This window comes from Oncorhynchus keta, chromosome 37 (genome assembly GCF_023373465.1).
Source record: "Oncorhynchus keta strain PuntledgeMale-10-30-2019 chromosome 37, Oket_V2, whole genome shotgun sequence".
Lineage (NCBI taxonomy): Eukaryota > Metazoa > Chordata > Actinopteri > Salmoniformes > Salmonidae > Oncorhynchus > Oncorhynchus keta.
Genome location: NC_068457.1, coordinates 4,747,267 through 4,770,791, shown reverse-complemented (window position 1 = coordinate 4,770,791; position 23,525 = coordinate 4,747,267). Strand labels below are relative to the sequence as shown.

Sequence of the window (23,525 nt, the reverse complement as noted above, 5' to 3'; positions counted from 1 at the left end):
TATAGTTTAAGTGAATTGGGGAGAGGAAGAATAAGAAACAAAAAAATGGCTGTAAACTGCTGTTACATGTGCTGACATGAAGAAAATCATACCTTTGTGTTGTAGTTTATATTATAAGCTCATAGAAAGGGTAACACAAACTCACAAATGATTGGTTGACAATATAGAGCCTCCCACAATGCAGGATGAAGGCGGTGAAGAGGAACTGCAGACATTTGGAGTCAAAGCTTAATGACCTTTGACTGCATTAACTTTTGTGATCAGTGAAAGTCTGAAAATGTATATTCTCATAATGAAAGGCAACAAAAGTTAACTGCTTTCAAGACTAAGCTGAAACTGCAAGTTAAAATGTGCCTACATTTTTGCATAGATTCCAATTGATTTGTTCTGGTTCCAAGTGGAAAACTCGGAGAAACGCTGTGTTCGTGTGCTATCAGAACGTACCGAGTTATAACGAACGTATTTACGTAGATTCTTATTGGTTGATTCTGGTACTTTCAAATGGAAACTCAGAGCCCAATGTTTCCGAGTTGACTTGAACGCCGCATCAAACATGTACTATGTGACGCACACAACGTCATTTCTTGATAACCAAAATGGAGGACTACTCATCCAAGCAATCAGTTGAAAATCTTGACAATCCTCCTAACAGTCGCTTGTTTCTCGTAACAAGTCGATCAGTTTCAGATGATGTTATTCGAGAGAAATTTTCTGCATTTGGAGAGGTCCAAGGTGTATGGGTGGTTAAGGACAAACAGACGAAAGAATCGAAGGGGATCTCCTATGTTAAATTCGCGAAGTCTTCGGAAGCATGCACCGCAATGGAGGACATGCATGGAAAATGCCTGTTAGACGGAACGAAGCCCATTAAGGTTTGCATGCACATACATCTAAACTTAATATGACCTCATCCAAGTTTCTAACAAACTATTTATTTCCTTAAGTATTTTAAAAAAATGATTACATGGAACCGATAGCGATTGAATGTTTTACCCGTATTTTAACGATGCACGTTTCCTGCAACTGCCCGAAACATCAAGCAGAGAAAATGGTCGCCACAGTACTTCGTCGAAGGTGAATACATATAGTATGGAAAGAAAGGGAGCGCTGTTCTCGGATCAGCTTTCTCCGTTCAAATCTTTCCTCGAAGGTGCATCATGCAGAACTCGCTCCGCCATTTGCTGGTTGCATCTAATAGTTCGCAAACAATGTATGTCTCGAGAATCCATTGTTCCATCAAAACCGCCCTGACATATTTTCAATAACCAGGGCCGGATGCAATTCCACAATACATAAATGATGGACAGTAACTGAATATTTTTTTAATACCACAAATGACCGAAATAAGTGGCTAATCTGACACTGACAAATTGAGATCAATCTGGTCTTGAATTCAAACAAACAATAGCTCAGGAAAATGACACAACACAGATTGTACAATAGTAGTGTGTGTGTAATAGTATAATAGTGTGTGTTTGGACACACATACTCATTCTAGGGTATTATTATTATTTTTTTTACTATTCTACATTTTGTAAAATAGGAGTGAAGACAACTGATATAACACATGGCATATGTAGTAACCCAAAAACATTGACACAAATCAAAATATTTTATATTTGAAATTCTTCAAAGTTTAACACCTTTTGCCTTCACAGCTTTGCACAGTCTTGGCATTCTCTCAACCAGCTTCACGAGGTAGTCAGCTGGAATACATTTCAATTAACAGCTGTGCCTTAAGTTAATTTGTGGAATGTCTTTCCTACTTAATACCTTTCAGTCAATCAGTTGTGTTGTGACAAGTTAGGGGTGGATTACGGAATATAGCTTTATTTGGTAAAAGACCATGCCCATATTATTGCATCATTACTTTAATTTCTCTGGGATATGTGGGACGGTAACTTGCCAACAGCCAGTGAAAGTGCAGGGCAATCTGCCAGACACCCGACTCGTTCCTCTCTCATTCGGTCCCTGGGAGTGCATTCTGACCGAATGAAAGCGGAATGAGTCAGGTTTCTGGCAGATTGCCACATGCTGAGGTGCGGTCACAAGAGTTAGCTCTCGTTCCATTGCTTTTCTACAGACATGAATTCTCCGGTTGGAACATTATTGAAGAATTATGTTAACATCCTAAAGATTGATTCTATACTTAGTTTGACAAGCTTTTACTTTAAACAAAATAAGCTATTTGGACATAAATGATGGACATTATCGAACGAAACAAACATTTATTGTGGATCTGCGATTCCTGGGAGTGCATTCTGATGAAGATCATCAAAGGCAAGTGAATATTTATAATAGAAGTAGAAGCCTGAAACAATGTTCTAAAGACTATTGACATCTAGTGGAAGCCTTAGGAAGTGCAACAACCAATATCCCACTGTATCTACAACAGGGGCTGAGTAAAATAAAAAAATAAAAACTACAAGCCTCAGATTTCCCACTTCCTGGTTGGATTTTTCTCAGGTTTATTGTGGGGAAAACACCTCCAGGCTGTGTAAGGTCTATTTTACCAAGAAGGAATGTGATGGAGTGCTGCATCAGTTCTGGCCTCTCAATAACCTGACCTCAACCCAATTGAGATGGTTTGGGATGAGTTGGACTGCAGAGTGAATGAAAAGCAGCCAACAAGTGCTCTGCATATGTGGGAACTCCTTCAAGACGGTTGGAAAAGCATTCCTCATGAAGCAGGTTGAGAGAATGCCAAGAGTGTGCAGAGCTGTCAAGGTAAAGGGTGGCTATTTTTTTGAGAATATAAAATATATTGATTTAACACTTTTGGTTACTACATGATTCCATATGTGTTATTTCATGTAGTTTTTATGTCTTCATTATTCTGCAACGTAGAAAATAGTACAAATAAAGAAAAACCTTCAATGAGTAGGTGTCAACTTTTGACTGGTACTTTTAATTTATTTAACCTTTTTTTAAGATAGTTAAGAACAAATTCTTATTTACAATGACGGCGTACACCAGCCAAACCCGGATGACGCTGGGCCAATTGTGTGCTGCCCTATGAGATTCCCAATCTCGGCCAGTTGTGATACAGTCTGGATTTGAACCAGGGTTTCTGTAGTGATTATGGACTTTTTATTTTATGCTACAACGTCATTACTCATTTACATTTATTTGCATTAATAAAAGCCCTACTTGACTAACTTACTAATGTGTATGTGACCAATAAAATTTGATTTGATTTAAAGGATCGTTCCACGTCATTTCAGCAAGCCATGACACCCACAATCTGATTGTTCTGAAATTGTTTCTTTAGTTAAATGGATAAGGTTAGCATTCCTGCAACATTATTTTGTTGAATTATAATTTTCTGAGAAATTAAGCCATTGATTGTACCCAAATTGCTATTAAATAGAAAATAATAGAAAATAGAGTACATATCTAAATTGGACCAAAACATTTTCTTACTAAAACATGAGGATTCTGAAGAATTGTCAAAAGCCACCCACGCATACTCGTTGTGTTGGGTGTGTCCAATTTAAGTTCTGTGTTTGACAAGTAGTATGGGGCTGTGGCTCGGTGTATTGTTTCTTCATACTATGTAATGCATTCTCAGTGAATGTGGTGATGGTTTTTTTTCCCCATTCAGAGAAAGTCATTGAAGTCTTCTGACCACTAGATTGTGCTGTTCCTGCTATTAGTAGATTAAACAAATCTGTATGTATAAATGTGTATCTATACACTGCTCAAAAAAATTAAGGGAACACTAAAATAACACATCCTAGATCTGAATGAATGAAATATTATTCTTAAATACTTATTTCTTTACATAATTTGTGTGATTGTCAGCACATTCAACTATCAATGGAAATCAAATTTATCAACCCATGGAGGTCTGGATTTGGAGTTGCACTCAAAATTAAAGTGGAAAACAACACTACAGGCTGATCCAACTTTGATGTAATGTCCTTAAAACAAGTCAAAATGAGGCTCAGTAGTGTGTGTGGCCTCCACGTGCCTGTATGACCTCCCTACAACGCCTGGGCATGCTCCTGATGAGGTGGCGGATGGTCTCCTGAGGGATCTCCTCCCAGAGATCCCAGACCTGGACGAAAGCGTCCGCCAACTCCTGGACAGTCTGTGGTGCAACGTGGCGTTGGTGGATGGAGCGAGACATGATGTCCTAGATGTGCTCAATTGGATTCAGGTCTGGGGAACGCTCGGGTCAGTCCATAGCATCAATGCCTTCCTCTTGCAGGAACTGCTGACACACTCCAGCCACATGAGGTCTAGCATTGTCTTGCATTAGGAGGAACCCAGGGCCAACCGCACCAGCATATGGTCTTGCAAGGGGTCTGAGGATCTCATCTCGGTACCTAATGGCAGTCAGGCTACCTCTGGCGAGCACATGGAGGGCTGTGCGGCTGCCCAAAGAAATGCCACCCCACACCATGACTCACCCACCGCCAAACCGGTCATGCTGGAGGATGTTGCAGGCAGCAGAATGTTCTCCACGGCGTCTCCAGACTCTCACGTCTGTCACGTGCTCAGTGTGAACCTGCTTTCATCTGCTAAGAGCACAGGGCGCCAGTGATGAATTTGCCAATCTTGGTGTTCTCTGGCAAATGCCAAACGTCCTGCACGGTGTTGGGCTGTAAGCACAACCCCCACCTGTGGACGTCGGGCCCTCATACCACCCTCATGGAGTCTGTTTCTGACCGTTTGAGCAGACACATGCACATTTGTGGCCTGCTGGAGGTAATTTTGCAGGGCTCTGGCAGTGCTCCTTCTTGCACAAAGGCGGAGGTGGCGGTCCTGCTGCTGGGTTGTTGCTCTCATTCGGCCTCCTCCACGTCTCCTGATGTACTGGCCTGTCTCCTGGTCGCGCCTCCATGCTCTGGACACTACGCTGACAGACACAGCAAACCTTCTTGCCACAGCTCGCATTGATGTGCCATCCTGGATGGGCTGCACTACCTGAGCCACTTGTGTGGGTTGTAGACTCCGTCTCATGCTACCACTAGAGTGAAAGCACCACCAGCATTCAAAAGTGACCAAAACATCAGCCAGGAAGCATAGGAACTGAGAAGTGGTCTGTGGTCCCCGCCTGCAGAACGACTCCTTTATTGGGGGTGCTAATTGTCTATAATTTCCACCTGTTGTCTATTCCATTTGCACAACAGCATGTGAAATGTCCTTTCAATCAGTGTTGCTTCCTAAGTGGACAGTTTGATGTCACAGAAGTGTGATTGACTTGGAGTTACATTGTGTTGTTTAAGTGTTCCCTTTATTTTTTTTAGCAGTATATAATATATATATATTAGACCCCCCTCACTGTTAAAGGGTTAGTTCACCCAAATTACAAAATTACATTTTCATTACCCTGTAAGCAGTCTATGGACAAGGTATGACAGCAACCCATGCTTGGCCACTGTTTCAAATGATAATATAGTTACCATTGACATGCATTAGGTTTGTGCCACAAATGCTAAAACAGTTTGCATTTAAATCAGTTGCCAGATAAACAAACATTGGTTCCTGTCGTACCTTGTCCATGGACTACTTACAGGGTAAGGAAACCAATGTATTCATTATGGATCCCCATTAGCTGCTGCCAAAGCAGCAGCAGCTACTCTTCCTGGGGTCCAGCAAATTTAAGGCAGTTTATACAATATAAAAACATTACAATACATTCGCAGCTTTCACAACACAGTGTGCCCTCAGTCCACTACTCCACCACTACCACAGATCTACATTACTAAATCCATGTGTATGTATGTGTCTGTGCCAATGTTTGTTGCTTCAGTCTCCGTTGTTCCCGGAGGTGTTTTTTTTTTAAATCAAATTTGACTGCTTGTGTCAGTTCTTGGTGGAATAGAGTTCCATGGTGTCATGGCTCTATGTAGTACTATATGTCTCCCATAGTCTGTTCTGGACTTGGGACTGTGAGAATCTCTTGTGGCATGTTTTGTGGTGTATGCATGGGTGTCTGAGCTGTGTGCCAGTAGTTTAGACAGACCGCTTGGGGCATTCACCGGGTGAGCTATACCTTTTTAAAGTAAAGATTCACCCATTTTTTGAATGTAATATTTATTTTTGTACATCTCTGAATGTCGTTCTATCCATTCCCTGGGTCACTTCATGTTTTTATCTATATCTTAGCCATTCGAGCAGGCAGACATTTGGCCAGTGTGACGTAGCATTGCAATAAAGCCGCTCTCACCACACTGGAAGCTAATAGGATTTATTTAAATGTGTAATAGTTCATTTTAAAAAAAATAAAAAATTACATACCTTATTTACGTAATTATTCAGACCCTTTTGCTATGAGACTTGAAATTGAGCTCCGGTGTATCCCTTTATCATCCTTGAGATGTTTCTGCAACTTGATCGTGGTCCACCTGTTGATTTTGGAAAGGCACACACCTGTCTATATAAGGTCCCACAGTTGACAGTTCATGTCAGAGCAAAAACCAAGCCATGAGGTCGAAGGAATTGTCTGTAGAGCACCAAGACAGGATTATGTCGAACAGATCTGGGGAAGGATACAAAGAAATCTGCAGTATTGAAGGTCCCCAAAAACACAGTTTGGAACTACCAAGACTCGTCCTAGAGCTGGCAAAACTGATCAATCGGGGTCGAAGGGAGGTTACCAAGAACCCGATGGTCACTCTGACAGAGCTGCTGATAGGAGAACCTTCCAGAAGGACAACCATCCCTGCAGCACTCCACCAATCTAATTGGGCCTTTATGGTAGAGTGGCCAGACGGAAGCCATTCCTCAGTAAAAGGCACAACAGCCTGCTTGGAGTTTTCCAAAAGGCATCTAAAGGACTCTGACCATGAGAAACAAGATTCTATGGTCGATGAAACCAATATTAAATTATTTGGCCTGAATGCTAAGCATCACATCTGGAGGAAAACTGGCACCATCCCTACGGTGGTTCGTGGTGGTGGCAGCATCATGCTGTGGGGATGTTTTTCAGCGGCAGGGACTGGGAGATTAGTCAGGATTGAGGCAAGTGGCGCTAAGTTCAGAGATCTTTGAAAACCTTCTCTATAGCGCTCAGGACCTCAGGCTGGGGCGAAGGTTTACCTTCCAACAGGACAACGACCATAATCACACAGCCAACACAACGCAGATGTGGCTTTGGGACAAGTCTCGGGCTTGAACCCAATTGACCATCTCTGGAGAGTCCTGAAAATAGCTTTGCAGCAACACTCCCCATCCAACCTGACAGAGCTTGAGAAGATCTGCAGAGAAGAATGGGAGAAACTCCACTAATACAGGTGTGCAAAGCTTGTAGCGCCATACCCAAGAAGACCTTAAGGATGTAATCTCTGCCGAAGGTGCTTCAACAAAATATTGAGTAAAGGGTCTGAATATTTCTTCTAATATTGCAAAAATGTCAAACTGTTTTTGCTTTGTCATTACTGGGTGTTGAGTATAGATTGAGGAAAACCCCCCCACAATTTAATCCATTTTAGAGTAAGGCTGTAACGTAAGAAATTGTGGAAAAAGTCATGGTCTGAATACTTCCCAAATGCACTGTATACAAGTTATGTATTTTGACTGAATATGACTACTGTTTCAGGTGTTCATTGCCCAGTCAAGGTCCTCTGGTAGACACAGAGATGTGGAGGATGAAGAGCTCACCAGAATATTTATAAAGATTCCCAAAACATTCACAGAAGAAGATCTGAAAGACACATTCAAGGTACGAGGTCCATTGCATTGCATTTTATCACTTGGTGAAATATTTCTGGCCTAAGTGGCCACCCGTACATTTTAGTAATTTAGCAGACGCTTGCTCAAGGGCACATCGACACACCTTGTCGGCTCGGGATTTGAGCCAGCAAACTTTCCGTTACTTGCTCAATGCTCTAAACACCTGCAGCCCTTAAGATAGCAGACCAATATAGATAATTCTTCTTTTTTTTTTTTGCTTGTAGGAGTATGGGGACATAGAATACTGTGTGATCATAAAGAATAAAACCACAGGGGAGAGCAAAGGCTTGGGATATGTGAGATATCATAAGCCATCACAAGCAGCCATTGCCATTGAGAACTGTGATAGAGGTAAGCAGGCATCAGCCCTTTCATTGAAGCCTCAGAACAGATAAACTCAAGTTAAAACACTTTCCCTTTCAATGATTTCACTGTAGAATTTCATTTGTATCAATTTAACCCATGTCTGTGCAACCAGCCTACAGGGCTGTTCTTGCTGAGCCCCGAAGCAAGAACTTAACTGCAGATAATGACTATCACAGCAGTGGCAGAGCAGAGCACATGTCAAGTGACCTGGGAATGAACCCCTATTCCTTTGGAGTGTGTATGTGAAGTACTTCATTCTGATTCAGAATGTCACCTTTGCTTTCATTTGCATTTGCTTTAATCTAGCTGTGGTCTGACATCTGTCTGTGTTCCCTACCTGACAGCTGACCCTGGCAGTTATGCCGTAACTGACTACCGATCCAGTGACCTCATCACCAGGTGCCTAATGGTATCCTCGAGAGCTAGTGTTACCCAGGAGCAGATTTATGGCCTCTTTGACCTCATACCAGGGATGGATTACTGTGAGATGCAGCGGGATCATTGTGGGCTCAACAAAGGTATTATACATTGATAATTATGTATTTAATAGGGGAAGATGTGGTTAAATAAAATTTGAGTCACACATTGATTTATCAAGAGTAACACTTTAGACATTACTATAAAGACATCTATGTTCATAATGCTTATAAGACATTCTGGAATAAGCCTACTCATTATTTTTGTTAATACACATATTTTTTGACATTCTTATGTAGTGTTACCCACAGATTAACACTCCTAATTTTGTATTTAAATTGTTCACATTAATGTTTGTTGTTGCTCATGATGCATTTAAAACGTTTTAACGCCCCCGCCCCCCAGGACATGTTGTGATTCGCTACAACAACCTGGGCTCTGCCCTCTACGCCAAAGAGAAGCTGAATGGCTTTGAGTATCCCCCTGGAAACCGCCTCATCGTGGCCCACATAGAGGATGGAGAAGACAGGACCAGGTACAGACTTATCATTTGATGGTACACTTAAAATGTGTCAAATGTCTTGATTTTTGTCTATCAATAATGATAATAGATTTATTTGAAAGTAATACGCATTAAAGCATGATCTTTAGGTTTATTTGATCTTGTACATATTCATTGCTAAAGACCTACTTCAGCCATCCACTCACCCAGTTTATGACATGATTTACCTGCGACTGGAAACTTTCCACGTCAGTTACTAGGCCATAGTTAGTTGTGTTTAGTTGTCGCCAATGTTGTCGAAAGATGGTGTAAGTCAATTTAGTTTATTAGGATCCCCATTAGCTACTGCACATGCAGCAGCTACTCTTCCTGGGGTCCACATACAAATACATGACAAAGTACAGAACAGTTAGACAAGAACGCAAGATATTACATAAAATGATATATGTATTAGAAGTCGACCAATTATGATTTTAACGCCGATACCGATTATTGGCGGACCCCAAAAAAAAGCCGATACCGATTAATCGGCCCATTTTTAGAGTTTTTTTTGTAATAATGACAATTCCAACAATACTGAATGAACACTTTAACTTAATCTAATACATCAATAAAAATAAATGTATCCTCTAAATAATGAAACATGTTCAATTTGGTTTAAATAATGCAAAAACAGTGTTGGAGAAGTAAAAGTGCAATATGTGCCATGTAAAAAAATCTAACGTTTAAGTTCCTTGCTCAGAACATGAGAACATATGAAAGTCAGTGGTTCCTTTTAACATGAGACTTCAATATTCCAAGGTAAGAGGTTTTAGGTTGTAGTTAATATAGTATTTATAGGACTATTTCTCTCTATACCACTTATTTCATATACCTTTGACAATTGGATGTTCTTATAGGCACTATAGTATTGCCAGTGTAACAGTATTGCTTCCGTCCCTCTCCACCCCTAACTGGGCTCGAACCCGGAACACATCGACAACAGCCACACTCGAAGCAGCGTTACCCATCACTCCACAAAAGCCGCTCCGTTCTCTCGATCCTGAATAAAGTACAGAGATCCTTGATGAAAACCTGCTCCGGAGAGACCTGAAAATAGCTGTGCAGCGACTTTCCCCATCCAACCTGACAGAGCTTGAGAAGAATGGGAGAAACTCCCCAAATACAGGTGTGCCAAACTTGTAGCGTCATACCCAAGAAGAGTCGTGGCTGTAATCGCTGCCAAAAGTGCTTCAACAAAGTACTGAGTAAATGGTCTGAATACTTATGTAAATGTGATATTATCAATGCATCGTTCAGCCATTTTGGTTCCCTTGCTCATGGTAGAGCATCTTTACTTGTCTGATGGTGGGCAGCAGCATCTGGAAGACAGGAGGGAGCAGCGTCTGCTGGAGGAGCTGCTCGGGTTAGAATAGATTAGTTGAAAAAAAATTGATTAGTTGAGAAGCACACTGTCAGGTCTGGGGCAAAATAGCTCAAATAGAAAAGGCTTTTCTTCCCAGAATAACTTTGGTAGCCTTCAAATCAGACAACAGGAACACAAAAAAATTCAGACTGGTTTCAGTCCATATCATAGGTCATCTGCCGCCTTACAGAATCTCTGTTACTGTCCAATGCGGGTATCATAATTTAGTACTGACAATATTTAATGGCGTGCAAACGAAAGCTTGACTTGCAATAAACAAAATGTCACAAACAAGAATTCAGTGGGGAGTGTTTTTTTCAGGTTACTACAACATGAATAGAATTATTCAATTTTATTCCACTGTGCGCACTACCATGATGTTGAGGGAGTTTAATTAAGCTGGACTGGGGTGCACCGAGCTATGGCCCATGACGTGAAAGTGGTGAGGGATGAGCGACCTGGTCATATTGTCAACAAGACGTCATGGTTAATTGTTCAGAAACATACTTTATGGAAAATACATGTGTTAGACTTTTACAAGTTGTCATGACTTCTGTGAGGATCCGAAGAATCAGGTTACAGCGGGTCCGCTCTACAGCACCCTCTTTCCCATAGGGAGAGGGGTGAAGTTGGCCGTTTTATGACCTCATAGAAACTGTCTCTTCTTTTGTCATGCAATATTGAGGGAGAGAACCTCTGTGGAACAAAGGGAGTCCTCCCACCAAAACTCCAACATCAGTAGATTGGGGAATGAAACAATATGTCATTGTCCAAATATTTCATTGACCCCCCCCGAGCAGGCAGATGGTGTTGAACCGGACGTCACGAATGGTTAGACTCCACCAGACCAGCTACGTGCAGCGCCAGCAGTACACGTTGAAATGGTTCAGAAGTCTACAAAACTTAAGACCACATTCAGTCTGCAGCTGTATATGTAAAATAGTCTAGGAAACTCAACCGAAGACGTGAGGAGGACATTTCTCCTTCGAACGACCATTGGTACGTCTGATGTAACTATTATAACTAGAGGTCGACCGACTCATCGGAATGGCCGATTAATTAGGGCCGATTTCAAGTTTTCATTACAATCGGTATTTTTGGACACCGTTTTGGCTTTTAATTTTTTTTTACACCATTTATTTAACTTGGCAAGTCAGTTAACATTCTTATTTTCAATGACGGCTCAGGAGCGGTGGGTTAACTTTTTATGGCTGCAGGGGCAGTATTGAGTAGCTTGGATGAAAAGGTGCCCATTGTAAACTGCCAGCTCCTCAGTCTCAGTTGCTAATATATGCATATTATTATTAGTATTGGATAGAAAACTCTAAAGTTTCCAAAACTGTCAATATTGTCTGTGAGTATAACAGAACTGATATTGCAGGCGAAACCCTGAGGAAAATCAAAGCAGGACGTGGCTTCTATTTTGAAAACCCCATGTTCCATAGCCTCCCGTTGCTCCATTTAAAGGGATATGAACCACATTTACATTTCAGATTCCCTTTCCAGAGCGACTATAAATTGGTGCATTCCTCATCCAGTGTGTCAGGTCTTAAATCAGACATCCTAGTTTTTAAAGAGCTTTTATTTTTGATTGAAGGGAGTGAGCCAGAAGCGATTTTGAGCTGATAACTGCATGGTAGGGAGGCGCAGGTCAAGGTGGATCACCCTTGTTTGGGTGTAGGGCCTGAGTTTTGCTCCCCTCACAGCCGTACAAGAGTTTGGATAGGTATTGCTTTTCCCTCTCCTGGACTTGTAGGGGTTTAAATTCCCAGTGCTCAATCACAAAGTGAACTTTTATTTGAAATAAACAGTCCTTTGTCAGATTATTACAAATAAAAAGTCGTGACACAATTTTTAAATGAGTAATTTAATCATCGTAATAGTTAATCCGCACATGCAGTGTGCAGGAAAGTACCTAGTCAAACCTTAGAGGAAGATTGGGCGGAAGTGTGTCTCACCTCGGCGGGCAGTGAGGGTTGATAAAACAATGGCCGTCATCACATTAATGATAGCTTTGCGGCCCCACTCCGCCAGGCTGATGTCAAAAGGGGAAAAAAGACAAATAATTGATGCCCTGTTGAGTAGGTTCAATCTTCAAGATCTCAAAATGTTAGTTCGAATGAGGCATTCAGTTTAAATTAAATTTGAAAAGGTCCAGTTACACTTAAATGATGTATACAACAAAAATCAAATGCAAAATGTAAAGTGCTGGTCCCAGTTTCATGTGAAAGAAGATCACAGGAAATGTCCCATGTTGTGTGTGTGTCCAGATTCCCTTTCCTATCGTTGCAACATTTGAACAAGATTTTTACATCTGCATAGCATCGGTTGCCTGAGTTTTGCTCCAAGAGTTTGTTGTTTTCTCTCCTACTGAAATTCATAGTCAGTGAGTAATTTAATCATTGTAATAGTTAATCAATTTGATAAAACAATCGGGATCACATTAATGATAAAAACATAATTGATGCCCTAGCACTAAGAAAAGGCATTCAGTTAAATTAAATTTGAAAAGGAGATTAAATGGAGCCAAACGTGCTATTTCTGTTTCTCATGTCTTTGGAGCGAGTGATTCGGTCAGCATTAATTTCTAGAGCACAGCCATAGATCCAGCAATGATAGATCGATCCTCAAATTTCTATTTGTTGATCGGGCCGGAGTGTTATTTATCTGTCAATCACGCTTAGACAGCGTGGATAGTCCACATGCGTCTCTCTTTATGTTACCGCGCGTTCCGGTAATATAGTGCTAGCAAAGAAGAATGCCGACTGGGTTGAATGCGAGACGTCACTAGTAAACCCCCTTCCCGTAGTGTAAAGGATCCTATGTTGGTTGTGCTTGAAAGTGAACCAAGTAGGATTAGCTTGCATGTGATGCTAATGCTAACAAAGGGAGAGCAGGCATTTTGTTTTTCCACTTTATTCACACAGCAACATCGTATGCCTTAGAAAACGGATGTTCCACCTCAGGACTTCCTTTTGCATTCAGCTTTCTGCGATCAGTGACCCCTCGGGTGAAGAAACGGCCATCTTTTAAATGTTTTTTTTCTTTTTCTGTGACACCCAGCGTTGTCTCACATTTGTAACACGGGGTCACACTTATTATATCCAGCCAATATTTACTGATTTGGATATCGTTGTCTTGTTCAATTTAACTAAGAAGCTAAAATTGTCAGACTATTTGGATACTCTCTCGTGTGTCCCTAGGTCTTCTCCTCTTGGCCGTTCAGGTAAAGAGTAGTATGGTGCTTCTTCGTCAACAACGCCAAAGCTTGGCATCTCCTCTTGGCCTTTCGGCCCCAATTTCCCCACAGGATGAAGCGAACCCTCTCCACCCGCTTGGCATGGAATGCCATGACAAACTCATCAACTTTCCCACCTTTGACCCAGTTCCAGGTCAGCCAAACAACATTGAGACTTTCCTAGCTGACATAGACGATGGCTACCTGAACGCTGCGGTTTCTGATAGGCTTTACCTGTTGAAGTGAACGTCAAATAGACACGTGACGAGGTTAATTCGTCTAGAACAGCAACACGTGCAAAACGACTACACTAAACTTGCCACCGCTTTGAAATTAAAATTAATTGGTTCTGTGACTTGCAAACACGATAGCTCCCTGGCTAACACTGTCAAACAAGCTCGGAATGAACACCCACAAGCTTACCAGCATAGGCTTCATTCAGCTTACTTTGGTCTACTCACTGAAACAGGAATGGAAGAGCTGTTACCATTCAAACAAATGTTTCTGTCGAACATGTATCCCACCTTCATTACCTACTTTGGCAAGCCAACGTGAGCTGCACCGCCCATCTCACAACTCAAAGAGCTTGCAAGCACAGCTTTTGAGGCATCAAAACGCAATGCTAAGAGCTCTGACATCTTGGTTTTGGAGTTTGACCATGAGCACTCACTCCAGTTAGAGGGTGCATTATCAGATATTGGAGCGTTGAGAGCTGCTGCACAACAACTGTTTCTGCCGTGATACCAATACCCACTGCGGTCGAAATAATAAATAAAGTATGTCTATCAAAACGACTGCCGCTACAATCGACCTGATCGCTACGTTCCTGCACCCAACCCACAGTGTCATAGCACACAGGTAACAAAAGGTTTGATACGACCAAAACGTGACCAATGTTCCCTGGAAGTTCTATGTGAAGAACCTAAAGCGAGTCACATTTTGGAAAAGGGAAAAAGATCAGACACGGTGGCTAGACTGGGAATTGCTGGACAACAAGTCCACAGGAATTAACACCCGTCGCAAGGACGTTAAAAATCGTATTTCTCCCGCTCTCACTCGAGACCCTATCCAGGGCTCGCTCGATCAAGAAACAAGCCCACAGGCTTTGTCTATAGACTGATACAAAGGTTGCAAAGAAAGAGGTCAAAATCTTGGCAAAAGCCAAGCCCACTCAAAATCCGTGAAGTTTGCTTTCACCATGAATAGAAACGGAACATCACGTCGTTAAGAATATGTCCATTAAATACAACTCAAAACAGCCATACCTGGAAACAGTCCTGAAGGACTGCTTAACCTGTCATGCGCTAATTGATTTGGGCTCGACAATATCGCTCATCATAGAACAATGTTAGAGAGCTCTCTAAAGGGCTTTGAAGCCGACTAAACGTTGGTTATAGAGGGAACAATGCGACAATTCACTCAGACTACCTCATCTCTCACATTGATAGTTATGCTAAAACATCCGGGATGTATCGCTTGTTCAACCTGTGTATGTTACCAGCCTTGAATCTGAACAGAGGAGCGGACAAGCCTCTCGACGGGGATAACCTTAGAACACATCTAAAATATCACTGAGGTGTACCACGCTGGTTGTGAAAGAAGTCCAGTGGACTTTCCTCCTCCAACAAATGGCAAAAATAACCATTCTTTGCCATGTGTAGGTGCAACTACATTGCAACTAGTAAAATGCTCTAATCGTGTTCCGGTAGGATAACATTTCAGAATAAATTGGTAGAATAACTGGTCCTCTTGAGTACAACTACCAATGCCAGCACAGTCAGTCCAGACCCAATCAGTAAGAGGGTTAGAGATCTCCCAAAACAAATTGCTATTGATAACAGCGACAGAGGAGATGGTAGCAACTCCGATTGCAACACATGTAAGGGAATCTCCAGAACACTCTTCTGATGGTTAACTCACATGCCACTAATAAATAGAACCCTCCATTGTGAGGTTAGCTCCTCCGTGGATAACATGGGTATGATGGAGTCTATTTTATAGCTATCACCACTACAATGGTGTAAGACATTGATGTGTAGTAAAACTACTACAGGTCCCCTTAACACATGTCTTGAGGTCGACATCAAGTCTTACTTTCCAAGTCAATGCCTGGAGGTCAGTATCTGATGATGTCAGACTCATTCTGAACAGGTTGCAGCCTACATTCTACTTGGTAATTTCCCTTGGATGCATTGGCGTCAAAATAGACCAGCATCCCGGTGGAATGCAACTCAATATTAGGAAGGTGTTCCTAATGTTTTGTACACTGTGTATAATAGCAGATTTGGCCATATTAGCTAGCTACTAGTGTCTCCCCGTGCCCCTTGAGCTTTATAGTCCCCTCCGTCAAAGTCCTCGCAAACACTGTCTGTTCTTCTTCTGTGGGGTCTGCCACTGGCTGTTGTTGCCGGTACGGCCTTAAAACACCCTATCGATACAGCTAGCATGCCCGAAAGTAAATGTTGCCAGCAACACAGGCAACCTTTTCTGCCACACATTACCAAAAACCTGCCCACTGTGTTTGACAATGAATACAGTTTGAAAACGATATGAGGAAAATTAAATGGCAAAATGAAGCATTGCGATTTATTTATCGAATTTGAAGTTGCTTTTCCATCCATACTATGTGGTTCAAGACTGTCAAAATTCATTGTCAATTGCCAATTGATAATATACTTTTTTTTGTCACAAGGAAATGAAATGGCTAACATTTGAAAAACGTTGTCATTTAATCATTTACATTATATTTTTAAATGTCAGTGGATAGTACCATGGAAATGGAATATCAAACACAAATGGCTGTTTCCTTTTCAAATGGTCAGACATTATGCATACTCAATCATGAATATTATAATGCAATATATTTTGCATTTAAATTAGAATTTTATCACATGCATACCCATTTACAAAAATGAATAGCACACATGATATTGATTTATCATTCTCCCATTTACATTTCCAATTGAGTTTAGTCAGCAAAATGCTTCCATATCTAAATACTTGTTTGTTTTTTAAATTCTGACAACTGAGCAATGTAAAATATAAATATTTAGGAAATGTCGCCGAAGGCGCAGGATCTTGGAGTTATTTTTAATGTACAAAATCAAACGTCGTTGGCCTATGGCAGTTCTAGTGTTAAAACTGGCCTTAAAACCAGTCTCTTTAGGAAAGCCTTCTTCGTTAAAGCTGTGTTCCTTGTCCGTTGAAGTGTCAACTGTGTTCTTTGTCAGAGGCCCTGGCTAGTTTGTCTCGTTTTAATTTATTTTATTGCACTCACTGCATTGTTTTTCAATGAAAGCGTGTTATAAATTATTGTTAATAGTATTAACTACAATTGGATACACGCAGCTTAATTTCTCTCACAACCAGTTTCCCTAGAAGTGGCAGTACTCGCAAGAATAAATGTTTTTTTATCGATAGAATGAATGCATCAAATTGGATGTCTACTTTATGTGGTTGTCACTGTCCCTACCCGTCCTTTCGAGTACATTCTAGAAATGCTGAAAGATATATTTTTAAAAACAACTCTAGTGGGTCACCATTGTAAGACAATTGTCATGTCGTTTGTTAGTCCTGTCGGGAAGATGGCAATGCAGCTGGTTGCTGCTCAGATGATGTCAATGGTGTGGAATGGTCCTACCACCAGCCAGCAACTGATGAAGATGAGCACAGTAAGCAGCGGTGTTTGTTACATAATGGAAACAGTGTTTGAATGTACTTGCACTTTGCAGTTATTCTAGTATCAAGATTGGCATAGATCCTCAGAGGAGCTCACAACAACCACAATTAAAACATCTAGTAGACAGGTTGTACATTTTCTAGATTGTAGATTTTCAATTATTTGCTTTTGGGATGTTGGTGTGCGCATGGGTACTCTGTTAATCTCTTGATGTGACGTGTCTCAGGGTTACCGCACAGCCTCTCCGATGCCCCGCGTCCAGACAGATGTATCACTTCCATCCCTGAAGAACCTGGCACCCCCAGATAGCCGGGTTAAGGAGCGTCTCTTTGTGGTCTTCAGCCCTGCACCTCTTCCCATGGATGTCCTGGAAGATGTCTTCTGGTATGGAAGAACTTAAAATAGCTAAACTGAGTCCTTCAGTTCACAATCCCAGAGTCCTTGCACTGATAACAACACATTCATTGAAGGTCTTATAAATTGCTGCTTATCAACATTTTAATAATTAAATACATGTATAAAGCCTGGTGTTCATGGTTTATATAGGATTAGGACCATCACCCCTGGTGAGACAAAACCAAGACTCTTCAGTGAAGAGCACTTTTTGCCAGTCCTGTCTGGTCCAGCAACGGGGGGGTTTGTGCCCATAGGTGACGTTGTTGCCGGTGATGTCTGGTGAGGACCTGCCTTACAACAGGCCAACAAGCCCTCAGTCCAGCCTATTGCGGACAGTCTGAGCACTGATAGAGGCACTGCTCTGAAGTCCAATGGAGGCGAGCTTTACACCATTCCAGCTGACGCTTGGCATTGCGCATGATGATCTTACGCTTGCTCGGCAATGGAAACCCATTTCATGAAACGCCCAACGAACCGTTCTTGTGCTGACGTTGCTTCCAGAGGCAATTTGGAACTCTGTAGTGAGTTTTGCAACTGAGGACAGATTATTTTTACGCTCTACACCACTTGGCGGTCCAGTTCTGTGAGCTTGTGTGGCCTACCGCTGAGCTGTTGCTCCTAGATGTTTCCACTTCACAATAACAGCACTTAAAGTTGACCAGGCAGCTCCATCAGGGCAGAAATTTGACAAACTGACTTGTTGGAAAGTTGGCATCCGATGAACTCTTCAGTAAGGCCATTTTACTGCCAATATTTGTCTATGGAGATTGCCTGGCTGTGTGCTTGATTTTATACACCTGTCAGCAACCGGTGTGCCTGACATAGACGAATCCAGTAATTGTGAAGGGGTGTATATACACTGCTCAAAAAAATAAAGGGAACACTAAAATAACACATCCTAGATCTGAATGAATGAAATATTATTATTAAATCATTTTTTCTTTACATAGTTGAATGTGCTGACAACAAAATCACACAAATGATCAATGGAAATCAAATTTATCAACCCATGGAGGTCTGGGTTGGAGACACTCAAAATTAAAGTGGAAAACCACACTACAGGCTGATCCAACTTTGATGTAATGTCCTTAAAACAAGTCGAAATGAGGCTCAGTAATGTGTGTGGCCTCCACGTGCCTGTATGACCTCCCTACAACGCCTGGGCATGCTCTTGATGAGGTGGCGGATGGTCTCCTGAGGGATCTCCTCCCAGACCTGGACTAAAGCATCCACCAACTCCTGGCCAGTCTGTAGTGCAAAGTGGCGTTGGTGGATGGAGCGAGACATGATGTCCCAGATGTGCTCAATTGGATTCAGGTCTGGGGAACGGGCGGGCCAGTCCATAGCATCAATGCCTTCCTCTTGCAGGAACTGCTGACACACTCCAGCCACATGAGGTCTAGCATTGTCTTGCATTAGGAGGAACCCAGGGCCAACCGCACCAGCATATGGTCTCACAAGGGGTTTGAGGATCTCATCTCGGTACCTAATGGCAGTCAGGCTACCTCTGGCGAGCACATGGTTGGCTGTGCGGCTCCCCAAAGAAATGCCACCCCACACCATGACTGACCCACCGCCAAACCGGTCATGCTGGGAGATGTTGCATGCAACAGAAGATCTCCACGGCGTCTCCAGACTCTGTCACGTGCTCAGTGTGAACCTGCTTTCATCTGTGAAGAGCACAGGGCGCCAGTGGCGAATTTGCCAATCTTGGTGTTCTCTGGCAAATGCCAAATGTCCTGCACAGTGTTGGGCTGTAAGCACAACCCCCACCTGTGGACGTCGGGCCCTCATACCACCCTCATGGAGTCTGTTTCTGACCGTTTGAGCAGACACATGCACATTTGTGGCCTGCTGGAGGTCGTTTTGCAGGGCTCTGGCAGTGCTCCTCCTTGCACAAAGGCGGAGGTAGCGGTCCTGCTGCTGGGTTGTTGGCCTCCTCCACATCTCCTGATGTACTGGCCTGTCTCCTGGTAGCGCCTCCATGATCTGGACACTACACTGACAGACACAGCAAACATTCTTGCCACAGCTTGCATTGATGTACCATCCTGGATGAGCTGCACTACCTGAGCCACTTGTGTGGGTTGTAGACTCAGTCTCATGCTACCACTAGAGCGAAAGCACCGTCAGCATTCAAAAGCGACCAAAACATCACATCAGCCAGGAAGCATAGGAACTGAGAAGTGGTCTGGTCACCACCTGCAGAACCACTCCTTTATTGGGGGTGTCTTGCTAATTGCCTATAATTTCCACCTGTTGTCTATTCCATTTGTACAATAGCATGTGAAATTTATATTATTATTATATATTGAAATTTATTGTCAATCAGTGTTGCTTCCTAAGTGGACAGTTTGATTTCACAGAAGTGTGATTGACTTGGAGTTACATTGTGTTTTAAGTGTTCCCTTTTATTTTTTTGAGCAGTGTATATACACACTATTATACTATTAATATATATATATATATATGTATATACACTGCTCAATAAAATAAAGGGAACACTTAAACAACATGCCTTAAACAACAAATATGCCTCTCTTTGCGCTGAGCATTTAAGGAGATGGATTGGGGTTAAGGCCCTGCGACAGCCGTCCAGGGCGTGTAATTGTACGTCAAGCTGCTTCACGCTACAGGACTTGGGCTCCTGTCTCTATGGGCCGTTCTGGCTCGGTCAAGGCTTACTGTAGGAGGCTCTCTCTCACCTAGACTTTGGAACCTTGCTCCCTTAGTCGCAGAGCATCACACACTGTTTCCATGCTCTGGAGAGGTTCGAAATTAACCTGGGGACGAGGTCACGACTGTACATGGTTTAAACATACACGCACACACACGCACGCACACACACACACACTGACTAATGTCCCTAAAGACATAGTTTGTTAACCATTAGGTAACTAAATATTCTATTTCATGTTTTCTAAGCAATCAGGCCTAATAAAGTACTTACTGATGGTTCTTTCTGCAGTCGATTTGGTTCCCTTGTGGAGGTGCACCTCGTGCCTGGGAGGAACGTAGGCTACATGAAGTACGCAGAGAAAGAGAGTGCGGGCGACGCTATGGCTGCTTTGCATGGTAAAATGGTGAACGGAGTGAGGATGAAGGTGATGCTGGCTGACCCGCCCAGGGAACCAAGGGAGGAGTCCCACAAACGCCCGCGGACATACTAGCCAATTCCTAGGTAAAAGAGGTAAGTCAGTTTCAAAGTTAAGATTAATGTATTTTGTTAATGCTAAATTAACATTGTTAACCTTAACCCTTAAATGATTAATTCTGTAAAGCTTTTCAATTATATTTTCTTAATTATGCATGTGTGTGTGTATTCCATTATGATAATGTTCTTTTAGTGTAAGATATTTGAAACGACCGCCTGAAATTTCAGCCTATTAAGGTGGGATGGCATTTTGGCCTACCTTGTGACATCATCCAAACCTCTCTACCAATAACATCTATTTTTCTGTTTCACACTCCCTATTCAGACCATTCACTCCTAGAATAAAAAATCATTGTTGCTTGTGAAAATGCTATTTGCTATTTCAATCAAAATGGTAAAAAATAATCACATTTAAGGTGCTTAATTTTTATCCAGAAATTATTTAATATCGAGAGAAAAAATGGCTGCATTGGACCTTTTTTAAGTATTAGTTATATTTTATTTTACTACCAACTCAACATTTTTCATTTAAATTCGTGCAACGATTGCTTTTTTCACGAATGCGATTTTGTTAAATCAACCCCCGTTTGGCGGAGTAGGCTGTGATTCAATGATAAATTAACAGGCACCGAATTGATTATATGCAACGCAGGACAAGCTAGTTAACCTAGTAATATCATCAACCATGTGTAGTTAACTAGTGATTATGGGAAGATTGATTGTTTCTTATAAGGTTTTCAGCCTGCCACGCAGTTTCCTCGTGGAATGCAATGTAATCGGAGTCCAAAAATGCTGATTACTATTTATTATGAACTTGAAATCGGCCCCAATGAATCGGTCGACCTCTAGTACACGTGAAACGGTGTAATTACGAACATTTTCCCCTACGAGCTGTGCTGCTTCTCTGTGTAGCCTGCGTAGCATAGCTTGTCGAAGAAACCGCTTTATTCCTTGCAAAACTGTTTGTTTACACTGGTCTCATAGCACCATCAACTAATATGACAAGCAAGCATTTCGCTATACCTGCAATAACATCTGCTAAATATGCGACCAATAAAATGTTATCTGAAAGTTTGATTGACAAAAATGGTACAATGATTAATTACAGCGTAATTACACACTTCCAAAGGGTGGTATTTTCTAACGGAGCGCGTGGCCTGAGTCTGGTCAGACTACCCAAAAGTTTACTCCCTCAGATCAGATTGATGGCGGCTGGTAGTCAGTTTGAATTGAGTGACAATGCCAGGGAAGGCTTTAGAAGCCACATGTCTCACTGTACCCTGAATGTTTTTGTTTCTGCAGAGGTGACCACGGACATGACCACGGACATGACTGGACATGACAACGGACATGACTGGACATACTGAGACGATGACACGACCAACTACTACAGACATTGATTTCTGTACCTTTTTGTGACATTGCCACTAGCATCAAACTTGCAAGACGTTTCTTTTCATAATGTGAGGTATGATGTCAGTTAGGACTTACAGTAGTGTAGTCACAGTTAATACTACTTACGATATATACTCAAGCTTGTTCACCATGTATGTACCCTGAATTGCTCAATAAACAAAAGGATACGTTTGTCTGGTCTGTTAATCATTGATTGCATTTCAGACACCATAATATCTCTATTATACAACGGGTGGGTCTAATCCTAAATGCTGGTTGATTAAAACCACATTCCAGCCGGTGTCTATTCCACAAGTTAACACCGGCTAAATCTGATGTTAAAATGCCTATTTACTCTGTTCAATCTGACTGCACAATCCACTGTCTCATCTGCCCATCCAGGCAAATTATAAAGTTGATCTCTAATATAAAAAGCATCTAGACATTCTCACATTCTTTTAGACTAACATTTCATTTTCAGCAGCGAGGATTTGTATAAACCTTGCTGTCTGTCTCCAACGTGCAACAGCTGCCCCATTAGTAATGAACGTGTCGGAACGAGACAGCCGTTTTTCAGCCAGTCGAAATTGAATGGGCTAGCATAATGTTTTTGTGTATATATACAAAGACGTGAATTTGAAAAAACGTCAAAACGAAATGAAGTGCAGCTAGTTTGATGTCTTGCCAGCTTCAGTTCGAAGTGATTGTGTTAACTTCTTATGGCTGAGGTCCCGTTAACGTGATTGAAATGACAGCAGCCAGTGAAAGTGCAGGGCGCCAAATTCAAACAACAGATCTCATAATTAAAATTCCTCAAACATGCATGTATTTTACAACATTTTAAAGAAACTTGTTAATCCCACCAGTGTCCGATTTCAAAAAGGCTTTACGACGAAAGCACACCAAACGATTATGTTATGTCAGTACCTAGTCACAGAAAAACACAGCCATTTTCCCAGCCAAATAGTCACAAAGTAGAAATAGAGAAAATGAATCACTAACCTTTGATCTTCATCCGATGACATTCATAGGACTTCATGTTACACAATATGTTTTGTTAGATAAAGTTCATATTTATATCCAAAAATCTCAGTTTACATTGTCGCGGTACGTTCAGTAATGTTTTTGCAGAGCCACATCAATTTACAGAAATACTCATAATGAACATTGATAAGAGATAAGTGTTATGCATTGAACTTTAGATAAACTTCTCCTTAATGCAACCGCTGTCAAATTTCCAAAAAGATTTACCAAAAAAGCACACCATGCTATAATCTGAGTACAGAGCTC

General features: G+C 41.7%; 1 protein-coding gene across 2 annotated transcripts; it reads left to right on the top strand.

Annotated features, from left to right (window-relative positions):
• Positions 1 to 568: 568 nt before the first annotated feature.
• On the top strand, positions 569 to 22,429 carry LOC118370098 (RNA-binding protein 45-like). 2 transcript variants are annotated; one of them, XM_035754890.1, is made up of 10 exons: positions 569 to 872; positions 7,550 to 7,672; positions 7,908 to 8,034; positions 8,162 to 8,287; positions 8,394 to 8,567; positions 8,872 to 9,001; positions 17,183 to 17,282; positions 17,517 to 17,674; positions 20,655 to 20,867; positions 22,143 to 22,429. In XM_035754890.1, the coding sequence occupies exons 1-9, from the start codon at positions 597 to 599 to the stop codon at positions 20,854 to 20,856; spliced, it is 1,416 nt and encodes a 471-aa protein (XP_035610783.1). In that variant the 5' UTR covers positions 569 to 596; the 3' UTR covers positions 20,857 to 20,867; positions 22,143 to 22,429. The 2 variants fall into 2 exon arrangements, with proteins under 2 accessions (XP_035610783.1, XP_035610781.1); XM_035754888.2 differs by having other exon boundaries at positions 570 to 872; positions 20,655 to 20,876; positions 22,145 to 22,429.
• Positions 22,430 to 23,525: the final 1,096 nt, after the last annotated feature.

What these genes read in the sequence shown, in the direction of transcription:
- LOC118370098 (XM_035754890.1), top strand. Translation starts at nt 597, where the DNA reads ATGGAGGACTACTCATCCAAGCAATCAGTTGAAAATCTTGACAATCCT. An exon ending in ACGGAACGAAGCCCATTAAG is followed by an intron (nt 873 to 7,549) that starts GTTTGCATGCAC and finishes CTACTGTTTCAG; the next exon opens with GTGTTCATTGCCCAGTCAAG. An exon ending in CCCCTATTCCTTTGGAGTGT is followed by an intron (nt 8,288 to 8,393) that starts GTATGTGAAGTA and finishes CCTACCTGACAG; the next exon opens with CTGACCCTGGCAGTTATGCC.